We start from the raw sequence: 27,702 nt of genomic DNA on the forward strand, positions 1-27,702 counted from the left end.
TCACATATATCCACCGGGCCTTGTTGTCTCCTCAGCTCATTCATATATATCCACCGGGCCTTGTTGTCTCCTCAGCTCATTCAATATATCCACCGGGCCTTGTTGTCTCCTCAGCTCATTCACATAATCCACCGGGCCTTGTTGTCTCCTCAGCTCATTCACATATATCCACCGGGCCTTGTTGTCTCCTCAGCTCAGTCACATATATCCACCGGCCTTGTTGTCTCTCTCTCCTCAGCTCACCATATATCCACGGGCCTTGTTGTCTCTCTCCTCAGCTCAGTCACATATATCCACCGGGCCTTGTTGTCTCCTCAGCTCATTCACATATATCCACCGGCCTTGTTGTCTCTCTCAGCCTCATTCACATATATCCACCGGGCCTTGTTGGCTCCTCAGCTCATTCACATATATCCACCCCGGGCCTTGTTGTCTCCTCAGCTCAGTCACATATATCCACCGGGCCTTGTTGTCTCCTCAGCTCAGTCACATATATCCACCGGGCCTTGTTGTCTCCTCAGCTCAGTCCGCATATATCAACCCGGGCCTTGTTGTCCCTCTCCTCATCTCAGTAACCCATATATCATCCGGGCCTTGTTGTATCCTCAGCTCAGTCACATATATCCACCAGGCCTTGTTGTCTTCTCAGCTCAGTCACATATATCCACCGGGCCTTGTTGTCTCCTCAGCTCATTCACATATCCATGGGGCCTTGTTGTCTCCTCAGCTCAGTTCACATATATCCACCGGCCTTGTTGTCTTCTCAGCTCATTCACATATATCCACCGGGCCTTGTTGTCTCCTCAGCTTATTCACATATATCCACCGGGCCTTGTTCTCCTCAGCTCATTCACATATATCCATGGGGCCTTGTTGTCTCCTCAGCTCAGTCACATATATCCACCGGGCTTGTTGTCTTCTCAGCTCATTCACATATATCCACCGGGCCTTGTTGTCTTCCTCAGCTTTCACATATATCCACCGGGCCTTGTTGTCTCCTCAAGCTCATTCACATATATCCACCGGGCGCCTTGTTTGTCTCTCTCCTCAGCTCAGTCACATATATCCACCACCGGGCCTTGTTGTCTCCTCAGCTCAGTCACATATATCCACCGGGCCTTGTTGTCTCCTCAGCTCATTCATATATATCGACCGGGCCTTGTTGTCTCCTCACGCATTTCACATATATCCACCGGGCCTTGTTGTCTCCTCAGCTCATCACATATAATCCACCGGGCCTTGTTGTCTCCTCAGCTTATTCACATATATCCCCGAGTCTTGTTGTCTCCTCAGATCATTCACATATATCCACGGGCCTTGTTGTCTCCTCAGCTCATTCACATATATCCACCGGGCCTTGTTGTCTCCTCATCTCATTCACATATATCCACCGGGCTTTTAAATTAAGGGAGACATAGATATGATTAAAAAACAACTGTTGATGCCATTTGGGGGAAAAAAATGGGTGGAGATTAATCATAAACCCAAATTGAAAACCTTTTGTTTGATTAAGGGTGAATTTGTGTGTGAGATATATATTATGTATAACCTACCTAAAAGCAAGAGATCGCTATTGGCACAGGTAAGATCAGTGATATTTCTGCGTATTGAAACAGGTCGGTATTGTGGTGAAATGGAAGAGGAAAGACTATGTAACTATTATGACCTCGAAGAAATGGAGAATAAAACCAATTTTATCCTCCATTGCCCTTCCTACCACGATATACGCTTGCTCTTATTCCAGAAAGCACACCAGATAAACCCTGGCATTATGTGGCTGAGCGATGAGGAGAAAAAAATAAAATAATTGGTCCATTGTGTATTTCCATTTGTGGAAAATTTAGATAAAGCCTGGAGTAAAAGAAAAGGGCTACCTATAATTACATTGTAAAAAATATTTACCTTATATGGTGGTAAATTGTACGTGTGTATATAGATTGTGTATAGGCTTGTCTCCCAAATGAATCTTCTCTTTGTGCCAGACTGGGTTTAAATGCCTTCTGTTTAATATGTATTTATTTATCTGTATATGCATGCATGATTTTACTGCTCTAGGAATATAATTACTGTTTGGATAACCTTATTTACTATTATGTATTGATTGAACTTGTTTCACTCTTTATGCGATGCGTAATGCAGAGAACGGAAGAAGAATGATCATTACAATAATTCACTGTGGTATTGCAATGTTTGTTTATGTGTCTATTAATCCACAAGGGATGTGTTGCCAATTCGTGATGACAAAAATAAAAATGTAATTCATTCATTCTAGATATAGTCGGTGCCCCATTTAAACGTGTTTCCTGTCTCTAGCTGTAATGTTTACATGTTGGAGTGGTCTGATTTCGACATCAAGGTCTTAACAGTAGGTAAAAACATCCAGCTATCCAGCCATTCAAACACCACATACAACCATATATCCACACAGTGCCCCCGTTTAAACTTGTTCCCCCTGTAGTCTTTCATTAACTGTCTCCTTACCTGCTGCAGCTGTCTGATCTCGTCGTTGAGGTCATCCACACGTCTCTGGTCCTCCAGACTGAGCTGAGAGAGCAGGTCTGTCCCCAGCTCAGCCTTCAGAGACTCCCTGGTGGACTCCATGGCATGGAGACTGGCCTCTAGAGACTGCAGTGAACGTTGCTGTGAGGAGAGAACAAAGGAGAGATAGTTGAAGAGAGGAAGAGTTACAGGGTAGACTCCATGGAATGGAGACTGGCCTCTAGACTGGAGAGAGCAATGCTGTGAGGAGAGATTAAATGGGTTGAAATTACTTTATCAATGCCCAAAAGATGACATTTGGTTTGCAAGCAGCAGGCACAGTTTATGCTACAACAGTGCAGCAATGTGTTCATGTGTTCAACTGGTGGACAATCATAAAGTTAGCTATATAACTGTAGGCTACCTGAGGCATGAATGCCTTCTCAGAGTGCAGCATTTTCTCAAATGTAAAAAGGCAGGGGTGCTTGTCATGGCAGCATAATACTGACATTTGTAGGGTATAAAAATACACCCTTCTTAGCATCCTCCTGGATGTGTACGGTACTTTTCTGAATCTCAAAACAATGAGATTTTTTGTCATAACGCTGAACTGGATCACGGTCTGATTCAGTCAACTACGGCTACATTTTATTCATGATTCCCTTGAATAGGGTCCGATAGAAACCAAGAGACACATTGAAGTCCAAATCAACCTCACCTTCGGCATGAACGTCTTCTCGGACTGCTGCCTCTTCTCCTTGAGCATCTTCATCTCAGACAGGATGGAGTCTCTGGAGGCCTTGAACTTCCTCTGCTGGGTCTCAATCTGTTGCATCTGGTTCATCAGCTGGTCGATCTCATTGTTGATACGTGATGCAGGGTTAAGGAACATACTTTATAAACAAGTAGGACCTATAGATCTTATTGTTGATACATACAGGGGAGGGTTAAGGAACATACTTCATACATGATGGATATCATTGTTCAATTGATTGATTGGTTGGTTTTTGGGATTTATAACACTTTTGGAGAGGCTCAAACATGTAACATTGTACTGGTTAAACTCAAATCATCCAAAACTAGATCATTCGTTTTCCATACAATTGAAGTGGCCATCAGCAATTTAAACAATACAAAATTGGACTCCTTGCCCGTTTGGGTTAAAAGCTGAGGGACAGGGCTGGAGAAATGTAACCGCTCTCAAATGCATAGGACTGACCGTCCATGATATCAAAATTATAGTTTTAACCATGTTTTGAGTCTATATAGTGTTTGTTTACATTTACTTTGTTTACAAACATTGGCCTATTTTTGGGGGGTATGACAGGTGAACTAAGCTCATCAGGCATTTCTAAATTTGATTCAATGGGTCCATATCATAATTAATAAGTCCAAAAATGATGTAGCAATGACAGATTGCCCCTTTAAAGACTGATTTAAAATAAAACAGACAGGCAATGGCAAGCTTACCTAAGGGCCAGAGGTGGTGTAGATAAACAAATATAGCTATATAAATAAACATCCTTTTAAAATCATTGATTGAACCTCTGACTCATTGCTGGGGGCTTACAGGAGTGATGCCATGTCAACAATCAACTCAAGTGCACGCACACACACACACACACACACACACACACACACACACACACACACACACACACACACACACACACACACACACAGCGTGGTGTTGCCTGCTACCAGTGACTCACAGAGAAAGAGGTCTGAGGGCAATGCTCTTGCTCTCCCTCTTTCTCTCACACTCTAGCTAATCCTCTTTGGCTCGCCATCACACACACTCATATTATACATGTAATCCTCCAACATCCACCTACACACACCTCCTCCCTCCTGCTGGGTTCAAGACGTAACCTGGAGGCATGAAATACCCTCCAACCAGCCAATCACACACAACCTCCTGAGAACCAGGGAGAGGAAAACATGAGACACTCCATTACCTGCTTAATCCCCATGTTTTACAACTAAATGACATGAAACACCACACACACTATCCCACCCATTTCAATACGAAACCGGTTCATCTTTTACACATTAAATCTCCTCCCAACTTAGCACGAGAGAGATGACAACACACCATCACCTATTGAGCCCCTGTATTTAGGACTAAAATGGCATATTAGTATCTCTGGTGTCTGGCTCACTTCAGGTCCACTGTAGGGTAGGGAGTTGAGTTAGTGTACGACAAGCTAGACTGAGACAGGACCATGGTAAATGGGTCAAATCACAAATCAATACATGCCTGTATTCCTGACTAATCAGAAACAAAAACAGTGCCTATAAAATCCCCAATGCGGAAAACGCAGACAGAATCATGGAATCCAGATATTAAAACAGAATTCAATATTTTTAAAACGCATTGAACTTAGTAGGGAATCAACTAAATGTATTGAATATTAATTTGCCAAAGTTTATCATAATAAATTAACAGAATGCATTAGTTATTCGTACCACCTTGTTGTAGCCATTCGAGATGATGCTAATGAAAAGTCTTGTTAGATGGAAAGGGCTTTCCCGAAAACCTTTCCATTTAAATGTTAACTACAAAGTAGCCTAATGCTTACCTGGCAGAATGACATGGTTATTTGCACCAGTATGTGTTTTGCAATCTCTACAAAACACAAATTAACTCTACTCTATGTACATACTACCTCAACTAAATGGTGCCCCTGCACATTGACTCTGTACCGGCACCCCCAATGTTTTAAGAAGTAAAAAAAAATATATATATATATATATATATATATATATATATTTTTTTTTTACTTCTTAAAACATTGTTGGTTAGGGACTCGTAAGTAAGCATTTCACTGTAAGGTCTACACCTGCTGTATTCGGCGCATGTGACTAATACAATTTGATTTGATTTAAACAACAGCCAAGTGCTTGGTGTGCACTAGAATGAAAAGGGTAACTACATCCCAAAACACACATTTCCAATTAAGTTGTTTTTCCTTTTTTTTTGTGTGTGTGATTTTGAGAACGAAAACCTGAAGAAACAGAGGAAAACAGAAACCTGGAAAAACAAAATGGAGAAAACGGAATTTGGGGAGAAACAAAGCGGATATTAGACAAAAACAATCTAATTTTATAAGGCCCTACAAAAAAATCAGTTTGGGTCTTTAATTTAGAGGACTAGGAAGATCTGTATGAATGAATGAACCAACAAACTAACAATGGAGTTAAAAGATATGTTCGATGTTCCTGCGGAGGTTTTCGTTGAGTTTGGCCTCTAGCTCTCCCAGCTCCTCCTCAGCCTTCCTCATGTCCTTCTGCAGCTCCAGACGTGACTTCCTGGTGTCATAGTAACCCCCTGTCAGCGCTCCGCGGTGGGACACCTGGTCACCTGAGAGACAGTAACAAAACCAAAAAAATAACTAAAAATGTATATAAATAACAAAATCACACACCAGAATTGTTTTATTTAAATTACAATGAACTAAATAACTAAACTCTCCCACAGCACACTAACTGGTATGGTACTGTGCTGGTCACCTCTGCAGCAGAAAAACACCCGTGATCTCAACTCACAAACACAACAACAAAAATCTAAATACTTCAAAATCTACACCAAGAAACCTCTAGTTACTTGAACATAGACTGTAAAAGGCAGACCAGAATTGCTGTCATTTACATTCATTGTCATCTTGATCACGTTAGTCGATACCTACCCTCCAGTGTTATACAGTCCATGGTGAATGCCCTGGCCAGCTGGGTGGACACTTCCATGCTACGACAGATCAGTGTCTTTCCAAACACGTGCTTGAAGGCCTTGTCAAACTGCTGGCTGTAGCGCAGCTTGCTGATCATGGGGATGGCATCCTAAAGGAGAGAGAGAGGAAATATAGGTCAGTTTAACGCTCTTTGATGAGCCTAAGTCATAGCAGGCCTGGGTCAAATACATAGTACGGTATTTGAGGTATGGTAGATTTTCTTGCTTGGTTACACTTTTAGGACGATTCCATTCAAGAATATTCCCTTACGTTGGTCTCAGGGTAGGCGGTGTCCCTGACGTCCAGCTTGCTGAGGGGCAGGAAGGTGACCTCTCCAGGCAGGTTCATCTTGTTGAACTCCGTCAGGATCTTGGTGCTCACCTCGTCTGTCTCCACTATGTGGTAAAACAACCTGGTCGGGAGGGGGACATGAAGGAGTATGAGCCAACAAGTTTGAGTAACAGTTACTTTTATATTGAGGAAACAAGCTTCTCTCTGGCTTTCTCAATGGTCTTTCCACGATTCACTGTGTCCCCTCTCCCCGTCTCAAAACACCCCGGAGGTCAGAGAGGAACAAACTCAGATCTTCTCCTCCAATGTGTCCTCCAATCCAGGAGAAAAGAAACGACATAAAAAAATGACATAAAAAAAATACTATTGAAAAAGAGCCCGTCACTCACCTGGTTCCCGCGGTGACCTCCACACAGGTGTAAAAGGCGGGCTCACACTCAAAGTTGTTCATGACGATGCCATGGTAACCGTTGATGACGTGCTGGTTGATCCCCTTTCTGCGGAAATGCTCCAGCACCTTGTTGATGCTGTCAATACCGTTCAGAATGGCCTAGTGTGGACAAAAACAGCAAGATTACCTTAACATTTCAACACTTTTTAAATGCATATTTATCTGTGGCGTCATACAAGCGTCTTCATTAGGGATGGGCATTTGAAAAGATTTCAAATAATATCCTGAAATATTTTTTAGATATTCGGACAGTTGAAATAGATGCGTTTTAAAGAAAGCACTTGTTTTGATCCCCACGTCCTTGTCTACAACACAATTCATATTAAAACAGCCTACCTGTTGGTTGCTCATTGTAGCCTAATCCTCATAATTTAGCCAATTTAATTCCATAATTCTAAATCCATTTAGCATTGATTAGAAATCTCCCACTTCACTTGTTACACATGGAGCCTTTGATGGTAGTGAAGCTTTGATTGACCCACAATAAGCCACATGCGTGAAAAGTGTGTAGGCTACTGGCACCTCTTTATTTGTTTGTTATGGGGCCCAGTCATAAAAACGGCCAAACTGTTGTTTTATTCAAATGTCATGGTCTATCTTTGTATGTACTCTCGGAAGTCATTGAAAACTAACGTCCGTTTGGATATTTATAATAATAGTGCCCATCACTAGTCTACGTAGGTGAAAATAGTGATTTTCCACATTCTGTAGTCCAAAAGATAAGTACTCTCTGTGATGTCCCGGGTATAAGTCAGCTTCGACCGGACCACTCAAGCAAGTAAAGACGGCAATCACCACGCTAACCACCTGGAATTTTGATAGAACGTCATTTTGAGGAGATTTTGATTGAAGAAAGGACTGATTAGAGTGTGACTGAAAAAGTAATAAGCAGCTGAGTCATAGACATACACTGTAGATTTCTAGGAGAGTGGAGAGAAAGGGGTGGGCTGATTCTTTGTTAGACTGTCTTTACCTCTACGCAATTTCTTTCCCTAATAATTGGTTGAGTCACAAAATCACTACCTCGCTCTCTTTCCCCAATAATGGAGTCACAAAGCGAATCTTCAGTGTTCAGGTGGGATTGCTTTCATCAGTGACTCATCGTTGCTAAAGCCGAGCCACCGACCATCGGTTGAGTAGGTAGTGCCACGGCGTGTGTGTGTAGCCTTTATTTCATGGTGTGGACTTAGTAATTCATCTGTAACACCAGGCCCATGACATGACTGGGAGTAAACAGTAAATGTGTGGAAATGAGTGTCCGTGTGAAGGTGTGTGTATTCTTTCTCCTTGGCCGTGGGGCAGGGAGTATATAAATGGATGGGTGTATGTGAAGGTGTGACCTTTGTAATCTCAGAAGATTTACCACAAGACTAGTATGATCACGTGTAAAGGGGAAGGTGTGTGTCCTATCTAATCTGGCATTGATTCATAGATAAATGGAACTACCACACATGGTTTAGCATAAGGCTAGTAGGATGATATGGATTACATAGACATTCATGTGGAGGTGAAGGTGGGTCTTCCATAATTAATATGACTCATAGGTCAATCTAACACGATAGGGGGGAGGAGGTTATTTTGACCTTACAGGTGGCAGTATGATGATATGCATGATATGACGATGCATGCTAAGGTGCGAGTGTGTGTGTGTGTTTCGTTGGGTAGGAGGTCACACTGACCTTGCCGGTGGCTGCTCTAAGGAGCTGTTGTTTCTTCTCCAGCTCCTCTCGTTTGGCTGCCAGGGCCTGCTGCTCAGCGTTCTCCTCCCGCCACAGATAGCTGTTGGAGGCACACAGACAAACACACTGCTAGTTTAATGCATTAACTTGTCATTCAGTCCAAAAGACATTGTACCAAATTATGCAGCCAGGGCAAATATTGTAGATGCTAATTTTGTTGAATCATTTCCAGGAAAATGCCTTAATTTTGAGAGCAGCTCTATTGTAAACATTAATGACCCATATGTCATATTCTATTAATCGTCTCTGGTCTTCTCCCTCCTCCTCACACAACTCAGTATCTCAAGGCCCTTCTCTACAGCACACAGTGCAAAGCACCAGGCAGCATCCATCTCACAGGGTTATAAATACCTCTCCATTGTTAAGGAGAGGAGAGGGGAAAGGCATGCTGACATTCACAGCAGAGCAGACCAGTCTGGTAAGGAAATAAAGGTTGCCAGGCGGAAGCTGAATGTAAGTCTTAAGGGGAACAACCATCCAACCTTTAACACGGTGGAGATCGAGTCAGGGCTTATAGGCCTTCGTCTTGTATTCCAGACAAAGTAAATACATATTTTCTAAGTAAATAAAGATTTAAAGTGCAAACACATGTAAAAAATAAAAGAAATGTACGATTTATAAGATAGAATCAATATATAAAAGCGCAAATGATGACTCAACGAACATTGACGAAAAAGCAGTAAAAGAAAAGCGAGAAGACGAAGTGAAGATTTACAGGTTCAAATCAATATCTTTGCCTAACAGTACAATGACTCAACCCAAGAAACAAGACGGAGCAAAACAAATGATTAAGATATAGATCATGATCTTACTTTCTCTCGCTCTGCAGCTCGTCCTTCTTATTCTTGACTTCGTAGTATTTCTTGTCCAGCTCTTCCACCCTGGTCTTCACCTCATTCAGGTCCTGGTCCAGTTTCTACAGGGGAAAAACAGACCAGTCAAATACAAACTTTATCCCAAGAATTATAGAACAGAGTGAAATCTAGAACAGAATCAAACATTCTATTTAAACAAAATCATTCTTATAAGGCATTATAATCAACCATAATAGTTCCAATTGAACTGTTAATGAGTCATGAGTTAGGTTCTATACACTATACTGTTCCAGGTTCTTCTCCTTGTTGGTCTCAGTGTCCTCCAGGTCTTTATGAATGGCAGCAATCTGCCTCTTCTTGTCATTGATGGCCTGGTCTAGGGACTTGAGTTCCTTCTTGATCCACTTGTCCCTCTCCTCTTTAGAAGTAAACTGGCTGCCACGGCCCTGCTTGGCGTACAGGTCTGTTCTCTCCTGGGTGGCCTGGGCCAGTCTGGGTGGAGCGAGGAATGACAGGAGGTGTTAAAAGGTACATAGGGAAGTTCAGAAAACAATTCTGAAGGGGAGCTTATTCCTTATTTAGTGGCCTACTACTATTTAGGTGCCATGTTGGACACTCTCCAGTCTTTCACCAATGAGGATTACAAGAGAACCAACTTCATTCACTTTCTAGTGGCTCAACATCAGGTGTCACTAACATTACATGGGGGGAAAATGAGTAAATATCCTTTTACTAATACATTGAAAAGTTGTTGCCGATTACAAACGATTAATTGATTGTTGAGCCTTGAGCAGTGTAGGGTTTTCCTACAGACCTGGCGATGCCCCTCTCCTCCCTCTCCTTCACAGTGTTGAACTTGGGCTCAGTCTCCTGCAGCTCCTTCTGCTTCTCCTCTATCTTCTCTAGCAGCTTCTGCCGCTCCTTCAGCAGACGTTTCTGGAAGAGGAATTCATTATTATTAAATAGAAACATAGTGACAACGGGTGACACTCAAGAGGCATTTGAGGATACTCATACGTGTGTGGGGTCATCACTGAAATAAGTTCAAACGCCAGCAGATAACATTTTGTCTACACACGTGATTACTCTAGATATGTCAACCATAAGGGAAAGGGGGATACCTAGTCAGTTGCACAACAATGCATTCAACTGAAATGTGTCTTCTTCATTTAACCCAACCCCTCTGAAGAAGAGAGGTGCCGGGAGCTGCCTTCACCGATGTCGTCGCCGCCCGGTGAAGGCAGCTCCCGGCACCTCTCTTCTTCAGAGGGGTTGGGTTAAATGAAGAAGACACATTTCAGTTGAATGCATTGTTGTGCTTCCTAAAGTCTGCTTTGATCCATATCACTCAGATAGGATCATGTGACTCCCAGCAGTCAGAAAGGCAGATGACGCAGGTACATCCACCTGCTTTCTCCCTACTTCCCTCTTCCTGCCCCCCTCCAACCATCCGAACAAAACAAAGCTAACAAGAAAGCTGTTGCAACATTCTCCCGGCCAGGTGGGCCTAATCCAACCTCGCTGAGATGCTGCTGTCTAATCTGCAACACACACAGGGATTGGGGCCAGATCTCTTCCCTTGGGCCACTGCCCAGAATGAAGGGATGCAGGGAGAGAGAGAGAGGTTAAGACTAGCAGTAGGGGGAGAGAGATGAAGGTGTGTGGTGAATCAGTGACGCAGATGGAGAGGCTTCTGTCCTTACCCTCTGAGAAAAAGAAGGGGGGAGGGATGGATGGAGAAAAGAAGAGGTAGGGGGTGTTGGGGGGGGGATCATCACTGACGCAGATGAAGAGGCTCCCGTTCGAGGATGGAGAGGTAGGTACGTAGTAGGTAAGGATGGGGGGTCTCACACACACATCTAAACCCACACAGTGACGCAGATGAGGAGGTTTCTGACAGCCCCGTTTCTTCGGTTCACTGTTGCCAACTACACACACACCCCTCTCTATCTCAAACACGCACACACACACCCCTCTCTATCTCAACTACACACACACACACCCCCCTCTCTATCTCAACTACACACACACACACCCCTCTCTATCTCAACTACACACACCACTCTCTATCTCAAACACGCACACACACACCCCTCTCTATCTCAAACACACCACTCTCTATCTCAACTACACACACACACACCCCTCTCTATCTCAAACACGCACACACACCACTCTCTAACTACACACACACACACCCCTCTCTATCTCAAACACGCACACACACCACTCTCTATCTCAACTACACACACACACAGCCCTCTCTATCTCAAACACGCACACACTCACCCCGCCCTCCACCCCACCACTGTGCTCCCCTACCTTCTGTTCGCTGTTGCCGGCCAGCTCCTCCTGCAGGTCTTTGGATTTGAGCTCCAGCTTGGTCCTCTGTTTAATCTGCTCCTGTCTCTCTGAGCTCAGCTGCTCCTTCTCCTCCTTCATGGCACTGATCTTAGACTTCTTCTCACGCACCACACGCTCTGTCTCCTACAATGGGAGGAAGAGGAGAAGAGGCAATGAGAGGAATAATACGTAGACTAGATGGACACTGACTGTAGAGGAAATTAGGGTTAGGTTTGCATACACAAGAGCCCTAAGATAGAAACCTCTTTTTGTTTTACCCCCCTTTTCTCTTCAATTTTGTGATATCCAATTACAATCTTGTCTCGTTGCTGCAACTCCCCAACGGGCTCGGGAGAGGCGAAGGTCTAGTCATGCACTTGAAACATGACCCGCCAAACCGCGCTTCTTAACACCAGCCCGCTTAACCCGCTTGTGTCGTGTGTCGGAGGAAACAACATTCAACTGATGACCAAAATCAGCCTGCAGGCGCCCGGCCCGCCACAAGGAGTCGCTAGGGCGCGATGAGCCCCCCCCTGATCAAACCCTCCCCTAGTCCTTTTCAGCACGGTTACAGGAACTGTGGTGGATGGATGCGTAACCATGCCAGCTCAGTACAGCTTGGCTCAGTAATGTGAAAAGCTGATCAGATCCATAAACACTCCAAGCCATTCTGTGCAAATACTGTATGCAGAATCACTTACCTCTACTTTGTCTCTGGCATCCTGCTGGGCATCTCTCAGATGTCTGGACTTGTCTCCACAGGTCTCTCTCTTGGAGGACAACTGAAAGAGGAAACAACATTTAAAGAACAGTTAACTATGCAATCAAAAATATCAAATGCCATTTAAAAATGAAGAATTTGAAAGGTCAGACAACAAAAGCAAACCCCTACCAACTGAAAGTTACTTTTTGTTAGACATCTTGTGCCCATGATGAATACAATTTGATTTGACAGATATTTATTTTTCAACCCAAACTCCATAAACACATTTAGTTGATTTTTTAAAATTCTTGTTACCTCGTCCAGCTTGGCACGTGTCTCGTTGAGCTCCTGGTTATAGATAGTGTACTCAAGAGCCCTCCTCATCTTGTCCCACTTCTGGTACTGAGCCAGCTCCTCCTTCTCATCCTCCAGGGTCTGGAGACGCTCCTCAATGTACTTCAGCAGCTCATTGATCTTCTCTCTCTTACCCTCTGGGGGAAACACAAAAACAGAGCACCAGTATGTTATTTAGGTCTACAGTTATATCTACAGCTGTGGTGGCCCAACCAAGGGCCATTTGTAATAGGAAAGGGAGATGCTTATTCTGGGAACTAAATTATATAGCCTTTCCTTGGAAAATTATTTGGAAATTGAAAGAGCAGCATTTATTTTAAAAGTTTGTGCGATACGTCTGAAAGTCGACTGTTTTTTCCCATAGATAACTGCACGCTTTGAAATTGTCTAAATCAAAACCAATCTTAGGTAGTGAGTCAGAATACCTCTGCTTAGATCTGGTGACTGAATGCATGTGAACAGAGTCTTAGATGGTGTCATCGTAGACATATAGAGAGACTTTGGTTCTTATACTGTACCCGTTTCCTTCATGAGGGAGATGGACTCCTCCTTGCGCTCGTCGTACACCCTGGTTCCTGCAACCTCACGCAGCAGCTTCAGACGCTGGGAATCAGGGGCTGTAGCCATCTGGTTAATCTGGATACATGATAAAGAGAGGAAACACACATGAACGATACCCATATATAAACTTACGTATAAAGTGATCTGGATACAGGATAAAGAGAGGAAACATATGAAAGGTATCCTATGTATAAAGTTATATGGTTGATCTGGATACATGATGAATCAAATTTTATTTGTCACATGCGCCGAATACATCAGGTGTAGCCCTTACAGTGAAATGCTTACTTACAAGGCCTTAACCAACAATGCAGTTAAGAAAAATACCTAAAAAACAAGAAATAAAAGTAACAAATAATTCAAGAGCAGCAGTAAAATAACAATAGCGAGGCTATATACAGGGGGGTACGGGTACAGGAGTCAATGTGCGGGGGAACCGGTTAGTCGAGGTAATATGTACATGTAGGTAGAGTTAATAACAGAGTAGCAGCAGCATAAAGATGGGGGGCGCAAATAGTCTGGGTAGCCATTAGAGAGACAAAACATATTAAAGTTATCCTTTGTATAATTTATGTAGAAAGATATATGGTTGTTCTGGACACAAATTACAAACAAGGGAAAACATGTTACTTAAGATATCATTGTATGAGACGTTGGGTTATATGAACAGATATATAGTCAGCACAGTGGTGCAAAGAAACATGTTTGCAGCAAATAACAAATGAATGTTGCACAACGGAGCCTGTTTAGAGCATATGTTCATAGTGCCGTCTTACCTTCCCCTGCTTGACGATGTAGTAGGGGTTACTACGGGAGAAACCAGCACTCTCCAAGAGGTTCATGACGTCATTTTTACTGGAACAAAATCAACATACGTGATTGCTGATTACATGATGGTTACATATTCAAACAGAGAGGCAATTTTCGATCTTTGCTCAGTCACAACAGACGTGTAGTCAACAGACACTTACGTCACCATCTTCTTGTCTAAGAAGTACTGGTCCTTCTTGGCGCCGATGACACGGCGGAGGGATACCTCCTCTTTGTCGATCTGGAGGGAGAGTGAATTTATTGACCAACAAACAGAGAGATATCAAACTAAACATGACTGACTAAATAGTCAAAGGTGACAATCGTGTTTGGTGAGAAACTTACCGGCAACCTGTTGTCAGAATTGTCAAATATAATCTCCACAAAAGCTGAGATGACACGAGGACCAGTTCCCTCCTGCAGTGACAGGGAATAACATTGTTATAACAGTGTTATGGGGTTAACAACAGACTGAGGATTGGACAGTAGTGGAGAGGGTAGTAAGGGTAGTAAGTTTTAAGTTCCTTGTGGTACACATCACGGACAAACTGAATTGGTCCACCCACACAGACAGCGTTGTGAAGAAGGCACAGCAGCGCCTCTTCAACCTCAGGAGGCTGAAGAAATTCAGCTTGTCACCAAAAGCATTCAAACTTTGACAGATGCCCAATCGAGAGCATCCTGTCGGGCTGTATCACCGCCTGGTACGGCAACTGCTCCGCCCACAACCGTAAGGCTCTCCAGAGGGTAGTGAGGTCTGCACAATGCATCACCGGGGGCAAACTACCTGCTCTCCAGGACACCTACATAGATATTCTTTATCCCTTTACACTTGTGTGTACAAGGTAGTAGTTATGGAATTGTTAGGTTACTACTGCATTGGTTACTACTGCATTGGTTACTACTGCATTGTCGGAACTAGAAGCACAAGCATTTCGCTACACTCGCATTAACATCTGCTAACCATGTGTATGTGACAAATACATTTGATTTTGATTTGAACAACAGACTGAGGATTATATAATATCCATTAATGTTAGTATAACTTCCACTACTTACATGGAGCAAGGCCAGGCGCTGTTCGGGGCGAAGATGGCTGAATTCATCGCTGAGCACAAACTGAATGGCTGAAAGAAAAACAAACATTTGTTTTTATTATATACAGAAAATAAATGCATCACCATTTTTTATATTCTTCTAATTCCATATGGTAGAAAACATCAGAAGGGGAAAGCGCACACATACCGTAGAAAAAGTTACTTTTTCCCGATCCATTTCTTCCCACTGTGAGAAAACAACATACAGGGAGGGAAATGTCAGTCAATCAATCAATGGATGGAAAGGCAGCAGCCCATTGTTTCCTCTACCTACACCGTGAGGTGTTGTTTATGACTAAAGATAGCTAGAGGTTTTGGGAGAGAGTAAACTTTGCAGAATCTCACCGATGACATTGGACTTTGGACTGAAAGGATCCACCACAGTCTGGTCCCTGTAACTTCGGAACCCCTGAATGATGACCTGAGAGGATAAGGGAAGTGCAACTGCTATCACACATCTTAAATGATCCACGCTTGCTAGTTACAGCACCATTGCATTGAATAAACGATTCAGACATCCACCAATAGTTTATTTTCACAGGATGATGAAATTAGCTGCCAACAATTGCTAGCCAGCTAACTTCTTAGCTATGTCAAAAGGCAAACTAATGTTATGCAAGCTGGATGGGGCAGTATCTTCCGAGCTAGCTTAGCTAATAACGAACAACGTTATCTTAATAGCTAGCTAATGTGACTACTTTATGAATGGCTTGTCTTGATAGCTAACTGGCAAGATAGTTAACTTATCTGCACTAACTAGTTACGTTAGCTGGATTGAAGAAAGTTACCACAGATTGCTAGCTACTATAACATTAGCTAGCGACTAGCATCACTACTACTAGTACCTCAGCTAACTAGCCTACTGACAGACGTGATCCAGAATTGTTTGCAATCCGGCACATGACAATTTTTGTAGATAACTTTTCTAAGGGCAGTATTGTAGACTAAATCTAGCTAGCTAGCTACGTGTAAATGTTAATTTATTTACAATACTTCTTAGCTAAAGCTAGCTATCTGGCTAGGCCGCAAGCATAATTTTCAGAGAGCGGGTCGTCGACATGGAGCTCGCGCCGTTAGTTTACCTGTTTGATGTACATGGTCGCCTAATCAGGAACTTTCCTCAGAAAGCGAAACAAACAACTTCAATAAATACCCCTTCTCCTTCAATAAAGGGAAGGTGGGCCTTTAAAGTGATTATTGTGAATATTTGTTTAAAATGCATGTATCCAAGTTTGTTGAAATATCCTGGCGAAAGAGAAACAACAAGGAAAATGGCGTCACGAGCGGGATGAAATGGAACAGTCAATAATGAGAAAAGAGGGGGAGCATAGATATTTTGATTAGTGAATATTAGATACAATCGAAATATAACATGTTACTCGTTTACCCGTTAAAATATAGATATACTAAGGATATGTATGAATGTGAATTTGATTCATACAAGTACATACAACATGTTTATTATTAGCATTCAGTTTTATCACATCCCCATTATTTTTACTTGGTATGGTCCTCATGCGTGCGATTGTTGGGCGCCAAAGAGCTGACAGAGAAAGTATATTTTGGTACAGTATTTAAAACTGAAATACTGTATTTTGAAAAACTGTATTTTATTCGTCAAACGAAGGACTGGGGGAGGGATATTTAAACACGAGAGAGACGAAACAGGTTACCCATTCTTATAATCGTTTCCTAAATGTGACACTGAATGATGTTCTATGATTTCCACTTAGTATATATATATATATATATATATTTTTTTTTTTAACTAGGCAAGTCTAAGCATGTATGGTCAACAATGCTTCTGTATCATTAATAAACTCAAAATTGCTACAATGTAGTCATCATAGACTACCTTTGTGGGAGTGCATGCATTTCAAAGTCAGTGGCCAGTGGAGTGTTCTAGTTTGGATATCTCTTTTTTAGGTCGCTGCAGGTGTCACTGTTGCCTAATGCTAATCTCTTGGCCTAGCCTACTACTGTATGGTTATGTATACATTATCCTAATTATGCATATATGCATATGTTTCAGAAGAGGCTGGTGGAAGGAGGTTTTATTTTATTTCACCTTTATTTAACCAGGTAGGCTAGTTGAGAACAAGTTCTCATTTGCAACTGCGACCTGGCCAAGATAAAGCATAGCAGTAGGAGGATGGGCTCATTTTAATGGCTGGAATTAAATCAAAGGAAGGGTATCAACATGTTTGAACCCATTTATTCAATTCCAGTCTTTAAAATGAGCCTGTCCTCCTATAACTCCTCCCACCAACTTCCACTGATTACTTTGTTACTGCGTTTGAAATACGGTTCAAATAATGATTGTGATCGATCAATCAATCACATTTATTTATAAAGCCCTTCTTACATCAGCTGATGTCACAAAGTGTTGTACAGAAACCCAGCCTAAAACCCCAAACAGCAAGCAATGCAGGTGTAGAAGCACGGTGGCTAGGAAAAGCTCCCTAGAAAGGCCAGAACCTAGGAGGAAACCTAGAGGGGAACCAGGCTATGAGGGGTGGCCAGTCCTCTTCTGGCTGTGCTGGGTGGAGATTATAACCAAGATGTTCAAATGTTCATAGATGACCAGCAGGGTCAAATAATAATAATCACAGTGGTTGTCGAGGGTGCAACAGGTCAGCACCTCAGGAGTAAATGTCAGTTGGCTTTTCATAGCCAATCCTTCAGAGTATCTCTACCGCTCCTGTCTCTAGAGAATGAAAAACAGCAGGCCTGGGACAGGTAGCACGTCCGGTGAACAGGTCAGGGTTCCATAGCTGCAGGCAGAACAGTTGAAACTCAAGCAGCAGCAGGGCCAGGTGGACTGGGGACAGTAAGGAGTCATCAGGCCAGGTAGTCCTGAGGCATGGTCCTCCGAGAGAGAGAAAGGGAGAGAGAATTAGAGAGAGCATACTTAAATTCACACATGACACTGGATAAGACAGGAGAAATGGTCCAGATATAACAGACTGACCCTAGCCCCCCGACACAAACAACTGCAGCATAAATACTGGAGGCTGAGACACGAGGGGTCAGGAGACACTGTCGCACCGTCCGACGATACCCACGGACAGGTCCAAACAGGCAGGATATAACCCCACCCACTTTGCCAAAATACAGCCCTCACACCACTAGAGGGATATCTTCAACCACCAACTTACCATCCTGAGACAAGGGCGAGTATAGCCCACAAAGATCTCCGTCACGGCACAACCCAAGGGGGGTGCCAACCCGGACAGGAAGATCACGTCAGTGACTCAACCCACTCAAGTGACGCACCCCTCCTAGGGACAGTTTATTGATTGGCAATATTTTATGTTATATGTTGTGTTGTGCATGTTGTTGTGGCCAAAGACAGATTCCGGTGGCAGAAGATTGTTGTGGCCTATATGTCCCACCTGGGACTAAGAAAGGCTTAATGTAAGTAGTAGCACATGTTGCCCTGTGGAGGATTGTGGAAGGAGCTATAGGAGGACTAAACACCTCCCTCTGCAACTAGATCCTGGACTTCCTGACGGGCCACCCCAGGTGATAAGGGTAGGTAACAACACATCTGCCACGCTGATCCTCAAAACTGGAGCCCCTCAGGGGTGTGTGCTCAGTCCCCTCCTGTACTCCCTGTTCACCCACAACTGCATGGCCAGGCACGACTTAACACCATCATTAAGTTTGCAGATGACACAACAGCCTGATCACTGACAACGACGAGACAGCCTATAGGGAGGAGGTCAGAGTTCTGGTCGGGTGGTGCCAGAATAACAACCTATCCCTCAACGTAATCAAGACAAAGGAGATGATTGTGGACTACAGGAAAAGGCCCAGTACATCACTGGGGCTAAGTTGCCTGCCATCCAGGACCTCTATACCAGGCGGTGTCAGAGGAAGGCCCTAAAAATTGTCAAAGACTCCATCCACCCCAGTCATAGACTGTTCTCTCTGCTACCGCATGGCAAACGGTATCCGAGCACCAAGTCCAGTACCAAAAGGCTTCTCGACAGCTTTTACTCCCAAGCCATAAGACCCCTGAACAGCTAATCAAATGGCTACCCGGACTATGCATTGCGTCCCGCCTGTTGTATTCAGCTCACATGACTAATTATCTTTGATTTGATTTGACAGGCTCATTGTAATGGCTGGAATGGAACAGAGTCACACCTGGTTTCCATATCCTTTACAATGAGCCTGTCCTTCTATAACTCCTCTCACCAGCCTCCTCCAATGTTTCCCTGTCATATATATATATAAAACATGGTTTTATAGGGCCTCATATTTATATCACAATTGTATTCTTATGAGGTTCATATTTGAGAAAAAGAGAACATGAACACAAAGGTACTTTTTGGTGGAAACATTTATTGGCATCCACATTTGTATTTAGAAAAAACACAGACAATCAGACGAACAAGATGTATCAAATAAATTAGGTTAAAATGCCTTGATGCGGCATGTGAATAGGCAAAACATCACATTATCAACCTAAGGCATGTATTGCAGTAGTCTTTATGGTTTCACACTCAAAGTTCAAACAAAGACTGTAGTCTGAATTTCAGGGACTTTTCTCAACTTGAATGAAAAATTCAACGCAATATCTTCTCTCAGTCTTTGTTTCTGTATAGCCAGTCGTTCCACTTCGTTACTGGCTTGTGCCAGCACCAGACAAACAAATAGAGCATTTTATTTCTATTTTGTTATTGTTATTTTTCAAGTAATCTGAGACCTACTAAACAGTCACATCTTAAGGCAGTGCAGTTATAGGGCTCAATTTAAAATGGCGGAGTGGAGGAGTCTGAAGAGGCATGGGGGTGAGGAAGGAGGTAGGGAGGGGGGCGAAAACTGTGGAAGGTTCAAAGTCAAAGTTATTGTTGTTGAATGTGCACTCTTTCGAATTCCCAAAGAAGGAGACCGTCTCTTTACCGATGCAACAGGGCGTGGCGGGTTCAGTGGCGGTTTCGGGGGTCGTTGCCGCGGTAATAGGTGTCGAAGACAGGACCTCAGACTCGAACTGCAGCAGCTGGCCCATGAAGCTGAAGTTGGGCGAGATGAGGGAGCGGCGCTGTTTGATGATGTCGAAGGCCTCTTCGAGCTGTAGCCGCTTGGTACTCATGATATAGGCCAGACAGATGGTCGGGGAGCGGGAGATGCCCGCCTCACAGTGCACCAAGACTCTACCCCCTGTCTGCTTCACACCATCTGGAGAGGAGACAAAACGGTAACATTTACGTTAATGACATGATAAGCATGAGCTATAATACATTGCTACATTTGGTCAGATATGGAGTATGGCCACGTAGCCACTTACACTGTGTAACTCAAATATAGAAGAATTTAATAGGATAACTGCATCCTAGAATAGAACCACTCTGGCTAAATTCTCACAGGAAACGAGTGCTGTCAAAGCTATTTTAGTTTGTGAACGCAGAGATTGAATCCCGTTCTTCAGTGTAATCATCACCTGCCTCCCCACCCCTTCGTTCTTCCTCTCTTCTCACCCACACATAACCTATAAGAGCCCTGCTGCCACTCAGTCACCACTCTCCCATTAGAAACACACACTGTGGCAGGGCTGACTGACTCACCCTGCACAGCTGCACACGAGACCATGTCTCTCTCCTACGTGCCTGTGGGGGAGCTGAGCAGTACTATACTAAGTTCACCACGGCTGGGAGAGGAGGGAACTTATTCTACTTCAGTATTACATGCACTTCCTCCACACTATCTGACACACACACACATGTATGAGCCACAGGGGGGAACAGCCAGCGATGGTTTCTGACAGCTCCGATCCTGTGAAAACCAAATGAATGAATCATTAAGCTGCTCCCATCTGGAGTGCTGGGAGGCTTTCTGAGAGGCAGCTAGAGAGCCTGTGGGTGTTTTAATGACCCATCCTCTGGCTAATGGCACCCTATTCTCTACATATTGCACTACTTTGACTGGGACCCATATGGTTCTGGTTAAATGTAGTGCACTATATAGGGAATAGGGTGCCTAAAGATCTTCTTGACTGCTGTTGTTATCCTCTATTTCCAGCTAAATGGTTGGTTGACAGAAGAATATTCCACCTCCACCACATTGAATTCATCCAGAGGTTCGGGGAATTGGGAATAGGGATGTCTTCTTCATAAAGAGAAACAAGCCCATTGTTTTAGATGTGGATGCAATGAGTGAATATCTGAACACTCCCTGTATATAGCTCCATTCTTGTGTATTTTATTTGTATTCCTCTTGTGTTAGTTACTATTTAATTTTGTATAATTCTTTTTCAAACTCTGCGTCGTTGGGAAAGGTTCGTAAGCAAGCATTTCACCGTACAGTATACACCAATTGTATTTGGCCCATGTGATAAATCCAGTTGGATTTTATTTAATTGAAGATGTTTTTTTTCAAGGAGACATCCTCTTGTTAAGATTCAGCTCTGGGCTGAGAAGGACACCTCTTTGTCTTACGTAATGCTTACAGGCTTTAGGCAAAGACGCTTAAATGTGGGGGCTTAAAACAAAGAACAGCAGCAACACCTCCACCATTGATACAGGTCAGGTGAGGCTTCCATGGTGGGTGAGAATGAGATTCAAGCTTGTCCTCGGCTGTGCCTGGATATTACGTTTATAAATAGAAGTGCAGGCTGCTCAACATCTTTGTGAGCGCTATTATCCAACACTTCAAGCCTCTTTCTATCACACATTCACTCTCTGTTCCCTTAAGGCTCTGTCTCTGAACACATGCACCATAGTTGAGTTACTTTGGTACCAAACAGAAGAAAAACAACTGAAACAGGTAGGGCGTGACTACCTGAAGTTGACCAATAAATGCTTGTTTTCATTTTCTGTTGCGAAACATTTCGCTACGGTTTGCCCTGACCCAGATAAACAATAACTAAACAACCTTTGTGTACCTTTTGTGTCTGTGGACACAGCCTCCCTCCTTCAAAAACCCTCCACCCACCATTAGTGAGTAGGGCTAGTAACAACATTTGTCACACTGACAAACTGACTGAGTGAACTGACCACACCCGGTAATAACCCGCAATAAGCCACTAGCCGAGATTAACTGTGAGCCGGGAGGCAATGACGGCATTGCAGAGAATCTCTTTTTAAACTTAAAATGGGGGAGGATGAGAGAGAGGTGAAGGGAGGGGTAGGGAGGGAGTGGTAGGGGAGGGAGGGAGAACACAGAATCTGTTCTCTGAATGAAGCCAACCTGGCGATTTGTGAAAGGAGAGAGAGAGCGAGAAATGGAAGGAAGGCAGATGAGGCTAACAGATTAGTGAGAGGTTGTTGCCTGTCCTCCTTTCAGATTGGCAGTGGGGGGGGGGGGGGGGGGGGGGGGGGGGTGAAGCCATTAACTATTTTAATTGAGTTGCTCCATCCCCTCTGTTAATGGACTTGGAATCCTATCTTTTCCATGAGAGAAGAAGAAAGGAGAAAAGAAAAGAGCAGAGAATAAATCAGAAAAAAAGAAGAAGAGAGCAGGAAAAAAAGAGAGAACAAAATGTCCGGGCCACGACACTCACCAATGAACTGGAAGGCCTCTTGGAAATGTGAGCTGATATCTGCTGTGACGTTGTCCTCCACCGGGATCCACTTGTAGTCGTAGTGGCCTTTGGAGGGCCTGGTGTCCCTCCTGGAGACGTTCAGCAGGGCTGTGACTCCAAGGTCACTCAGATAGTCCTGCCTGGAGGCATGGTAGGCACTGCCCAGGTACAGGAAAGGAAGGATCTCCACCGGCTTGCCCTGAAGAGAGAGGGTAGATAATAAAGGGGGGGGGAGATATTAGACATAAGAACCGCAGTGTGTGAGCCACCATAGAGGGGAGACACAACAAAGTGATATTAAATCCGTGGGCGGTAGAGACAGAGTGTGGCAGAGATACAGTACATGAAACACAGGGTTTTCCTAAAGACACAACAATGGGGAGGGGAGGGGGTAGAGATCAAATACAGATGTAGGATCTTAATTTGAGCCAGTTTTCTACAGCAGGAAAATAATCCTGCACAGCAACAGGAAATGTGGATTATTATAAATTGACTTTTTTTGTAGGGGTTGATACATTTTTCATAAGGGGAAATCAAGTTTGAAATTTCAAAGTGGAAATTTCAAACTTCAGAAACCATTTTAAAACCTCAAATACACTACAAAGTTATTCTGCAACAGAGTGATCAAATTAAGATCCTACACCTTTAGTACATACATCAATGGAGATACTGAGAGGTATGTACGGTGCAAGACGCAATAGTACATATTCTGTACCGTAAACAGATTGTGTTAGCCTATCATGATGGTGTAAAAGGTCGGGAAAAGGTCAGGGATGAAAGGGCTATAAAAGGACTTCTGATGTCAGCTGGGGGTCTCTGACTAGTGGCCATCTTCTCTTGATGACTGGGATGCAGTGAAGGTCAAAGCTAATATCAAGCGTGTGACAGAGAGAATGTTGAATGGTGAAGGCCACTGTTTTGAGAATGGTCAGTAATGTATCTGGCACCATAGACAAAATATTAGCATTATGAATGTACAGCTGTACATTTAAGATCAGCTGACAATGACAATATGTACCTTTTATAATCCTATGAGTAGGCTTTTTAAAATTTGATGTCTTTCCTTGAATGAAACTAAATGTGCTCTATCAAGTCCACAAATATCTCTGAACATACAGTACATTCGGCTGTATAAATCTATTTTGAATTGCCAAGAAGACAGTATGACTAAACCAGTACAGAACAGTCATTCTTATCTAACAGGGATATTCCACTCAGTCAAAAACCCTGCAGCCACCGCCTCAACCCTAAACCCCAGCCCAACCTAGGGGAAGTGGCTAGCCACCTAACCCTGAAAGAATAGGCAGCAGGCTAAAAAAGGAAGTTGTTTTCGTTTCCATACCTGATCGTAATCTGGTTTGAGGTTGGAGCCCAGTTTCTCACAGAATAGGGTGATGCTCGGCCTGCATTTCCCGGTTTCGGTTCCGTTGTTCTGGTCGACGGGCTTCACGACCTCAGTGCAAAGTTCCGGGTACTGGCCTTGGAAGTTCTCAAACCCCCCTGGTAAATACACAGAACAAAACAAAATACCTTTACAACTGAAATTCAATAGTCTATAATTGAATGTATTCCATCAGGGGGAATTTTAAAAGAAATCATACACCCAAGACAGCTTTGTCTGACTTGCCTAGTTAAATAAAGGTTAAATAAAACATTGAAAAAATGATAAAATGTTTATTTTTGCGTCATGAATGTTGGCATTTGCCTTCTAGATTTAGGCCTCATACCAGGCCGTGAAAAATACGTGTTTATAATGGATTATAACGAAATATAACCTTATTATAACGTCGTAATTAATCTGCATTTCAATTCAAATAATCCATTTAGGTCTATGAGTACAAGGTGACAATCTGACAGACTTTAAATGAATGGATCTGACACATAGTCGAAAGGAAGAGGTATGTATAAATGTTCGAAACGAATGATAGGAAATGTATGCTTTCCTTGTGAACATTCACACACAGAACATTCTCAGAACAACCAGTCATGATGTTCTCGAGTTCTCACAAGCCTTTCGCGCACTGACTCATCTGGACCACTTTGACGCACACATTTATCTCCCCCGAGAGCTCGACCTGAGAAGTGTATTGCTCAAATGGGAGGGTTGCTAGAACACGGTCAAATAAAACAATGACTTTGCGTCATAGGTCAGTCCATGGAAAACAATACCAAGGCCTTTAAAATGTTTTTTTTTGTTGATTTGAAGATATGGGGATATGGGTCACACACATAGTTTTCTAAACAAAACGGGGGGATGTTATAAGGCATATTGAATGTCAACCATTTCATGTTATTATCTCCAAAATATAGCTTTTATAATAGCATCATTTATTAGCGTAGCCAATCGGTTATAATAAACATTGTGTTCAAGTGGATTCAGACAGTGAATTAGCCCAGGACACTTAGTGAAAAAGTTACCCAGACAAACTTATAATGGATTTAGAGTTTTATAGTTCAATGATTTCAGAATTTGTAACAATTCTCACCTTTTAGGAAACAGATGTTTGTCCCACTCGCCAGATTATTGAGTGTATTAATCACTATCTGTGCGATACTGTCCTTTTTCAGTTTCTGCCAGTGAGGAGCTCGGTCATCAAGAACCACCACTGTCGATATGCTCCCCTCTCGCAGCCGTAACAGGGCTTTCTCATCCGGGATCACAAACTGAAGAGGTACCGGCCCTCCTCTGGATCTCCGGACAACAACTGAGTTCAGGTTGGCATTGACAGAGCCTTTGATATTAGAGTTCGAGAACGAAAAATAAGGTCGACAATCCACAATGAGAGAGGTTCCACATTCCTTCCTGATAATCTTCTTGAGGCGACGGCAATCTATGCTTGAGACTTTCATGATTGCCTCTAAAAGGGTGCCTTATTTTATAAGCAATTACTGTATACGGGCCGCCAGAGACGAGGAAACTGAACGCGCCCTAGTGAACCTGGTAGTTACTTAGATTTCCTCCAAGGGGATACCGTCGGATCGGTTTTATATCGACGGAACCTCCGGCTCGTGACATCACGAACCATATATGGACACCGACAAGTATGATCAAAAGAGAGCCTGCCCACACCGGAGTATTGACTACGTTCTAACCGTTCTAACCCCGCTCTGTCTGGGGGGAAGTGAATTTATGCTCTCAGTTTGACTTAACTATTACTCATGGCTATCCAAACGTTTCGTTCTCATGTTTATACGGCCCATTCTAGGAACCACAACAACAGGATTCTTCAAGGAAATACTATGAATGCCTCTCATATTTGAGTAGACATTAGAATATTATCCGTGTTACCATGAACTAACAATATCTGAAATGCCCCCTGCCCCAATAGAGTAAAGGTAGACTATTGACTCTATACAATAGAAATATAATTTAGATTCGATTTCTATACTCTATACACCTGACCTCACCACCACCAGCCCACTGATAGCCTATAGGTCTATGAATCAGGAAACTAAATCAATGATTGACAGAATAGTCAGAGAAAGAGAGAGGACTCTATTGGACTATGTAGCCTATTGACTAAAGCAAGGTAAACTTCAGTCTGTTATTCCATGTTTAGCCGGCTGTTTTAGGCAATATCTGCTGGTTGTAATCTCATTATGGGCTAATGGGGCTTAAATGTCATGCTACTGGACTCATGCAATACTGTATGTTAGGCTATAGACAACAGTTAGATAGACTATGCCATTGTGTATGTGTCTTAGAATGGGAATGGATAGATGTGAATAATGCTACAAGATAAGCAAGACAGTGAGAGTCTCTCTCTCTTTTACTCTCTCTTCCTTTGTAGCCTGCCTATTTTTCTCTCTGTCAGACACACACAGAGACAGTGTGTGTGTGTGTGTGTGTGTGTGTGTGTGTGTGTGTGTGTGTGTGTGTGTGTGTGTGTGTGTGTGTGTGTGTGTGTGTGAGAGAGAGAGAGAGAGAGAGAATAAACAAAAACAAACAGAGAAAGAATGAGAGAAAAAATACTTCAATCTTCTCTGCTCCTTAGCTAGTCCAAAACGTGAGCTTGACATAAGTGAAACAGGGATCCATGGTGCCAGGATGACAGGAAGGAAAGAAGGTGGATGCCAGTGGATTAGTAGCAGACCAGACAGCAGGCAGTAAGGCAGTATTAGTAGCAGACCAGACAGCAGGCAGTAAGGCAGTATTAGTAGCAGAACAGACAGCAGGCAGTAAGGCAGTATTAGTAGCAGACCAGACAGCAGGCAGTAAGGCAGTAAGGCAGTATTAGTAGCAGAACAGACAGCAGGCAGTAAGGCAGTATTAGTAGCAGACCAGACAGCAGGCAGTAAGGCAGTATTAGTAGCAGACCAGACAGCAGGCAGTAAGGCAGTATTAGTAGCAGAACAGACAGCAGGCAGTAAGGCAGTATTAGTAGCAGACCAGACAGCAGGCAGTAAGGCAGTATTAGTAGCAGAACAGACAGCAGGCAGTAAGGCAGTATTAGTAGCAGAACAGACAGCAGGCAGTAAGGCAGTATTAGTAGCAGAACAGACAGCAGGCAGTAAGGCAGTATTAGTAGCAGACCAGACAGCAGGCAGTAAGGCAGTATTAGTAGCAGACCAGACAGCAGGCAGTAAGGCAGTATTAGTAGCAGAACAGACAGCAGGCAGTAAGGCAGTATTAGTAGCAGAACAGACAGCAGGCAGTAAGGCAGTATTAGTAGCAGAACAGACAGCAGGCAGTAAGGCAGTATTAGTAGCAGAACAGACAGCAGGCAGTAAGGCAGTAAGGCAGTATTAGTACCAGAACAGACAGCAGGCAGTAAGGCAGTATTAGTAGCAGACCAGACAG

The 27,702-nt window shown here is 43.3% G+C and overlaps 2 protein-coding genes across 2 annotated transcripts; both read right to left on the bottom strand.

Annotated features, from left to right (window-relative positions):
• Positions 1–2,307: 2,307 nt before the first annotated feature.
• Positions 2,308–16,650, bottom strand: smc3 (structural maintenance of chromosomes 3). Its single transcript, XM_031833020.1, has 21 exons — positions 16,456–16,650; positions 15,719–15,794; positions 15,522–15,560; positions 15,336–15,403; positions 14,622–14,693; positions 14,438–14,517; positions 14,243–14,321; positions 13,424–13,541; positions 12,867–13,042; positions 12,550–12,630; positions 11,828–11,992; positions 10,320–10,441; positions 9,784–9,997; positions 9,503–9,606; positions 8,631–8,730; positions 6,890–7,050; positions 6,480–6,621; positions 6,168–6,318; positions 5,690–5,842; positions 3,197–3,348; positions 2,308–2,640 (listed from the first exon to the last, which is right to left on the bottom strand). The coding sequence occupies exons 1-21, from the start codon at positions 16,468–16,470 to the stop codon at positions 2,323–2,325; spliced, it is 2,586 nt and encodes an 861-aa protein (XP_031688880.1). The 5' UTR covers positions 16,471–16,650; the 3' UTR covers positions 2,308–2,322.
• A 3,053-nt stretch (positions 16,651–19,703) lies between these two features.
• dusp5 (dual specificity phosphatase 5) lies at positions 19,704–25,866 on the bottom strand. The gene is made up of 4 exons (XM_031833030.1): positions 25,388–25,866; positions 24,244–24,401; positions 22,881–23,100; positions 19,704–20,560 (listed from the first exon to the last, which is right to left on the bottom strand). Exons 1-4 carry the CDS (start codon positions 25,749–25,751, stop codon positions 20,106–20,108), a joined length of 1,197 nt encoding a protein of 398 aa, XP_031688890.1. The 5' UTR covers positions 25,752–25,866; the 3' UTR covers positions 19,704–20,105.
• Between the last annotated feature and the right edge of the window lie 1,836 nt (positions 25,867–27,702).

The sequence above is a fragment of the Oncorhynchus kisutch genome, linkage group LG1, assembly GCF_002021735.2.
Source record: "Oncorhynchus kisutch isolate 150728-3 linkage group LG1, Okis_V2, whole genome shotgun sequence".
In the NCBI taxonomy this organism is placed as follows: Eukaryota; Metazoa; Chordata; class Actinopteri; order Salmoniformes; family Salmonidae; genus Oncorhynchus; species Oncorhynchus kisutch.

Excerpts from the sequence above, each read along its gene's own strand:
- smc3 (XM_031833020.1), bottom strand. Across the intron at positions 7,051-8,630 it reads TTAGAGCAGCCACCGGCAAG|GCCATTCTGAACGGTATTGA; the intron begins GTCAGTGTGACC and ends TGTCCACACTAG. Across the intron at positions 2,641-3,196 it reads AGAAGACGTTCATGCCGAAG|CAACGTTCACTGCAGTCTCT; the intron begins GTGAGGTTGATT and ends CTCTCCTCACAG.
- dusp5 (XM_031833030.1), bottom strand. The coding sequence starts at position 25,751 with ATGAAAGTCTCAAGCATAGATTGCCGTCGCCTCAAGAAGATTATCAGG. Across the intron at positions 24,402-25,387 it reads AAACATCTGTTTCCTAAAAG|GGGGGTTTGAGAACTTCCAA; the intron begins GTGAGAATTGTT and ends TGTATTTACCAG. Across the intron at positions 23,101-24,243 it reads TCAAACCAGATTACGATCAG|GGCAAGCCGGTGGAGATCCT; the intron begins GTATGGAAACGA and ends CTCTCTCTTCAG.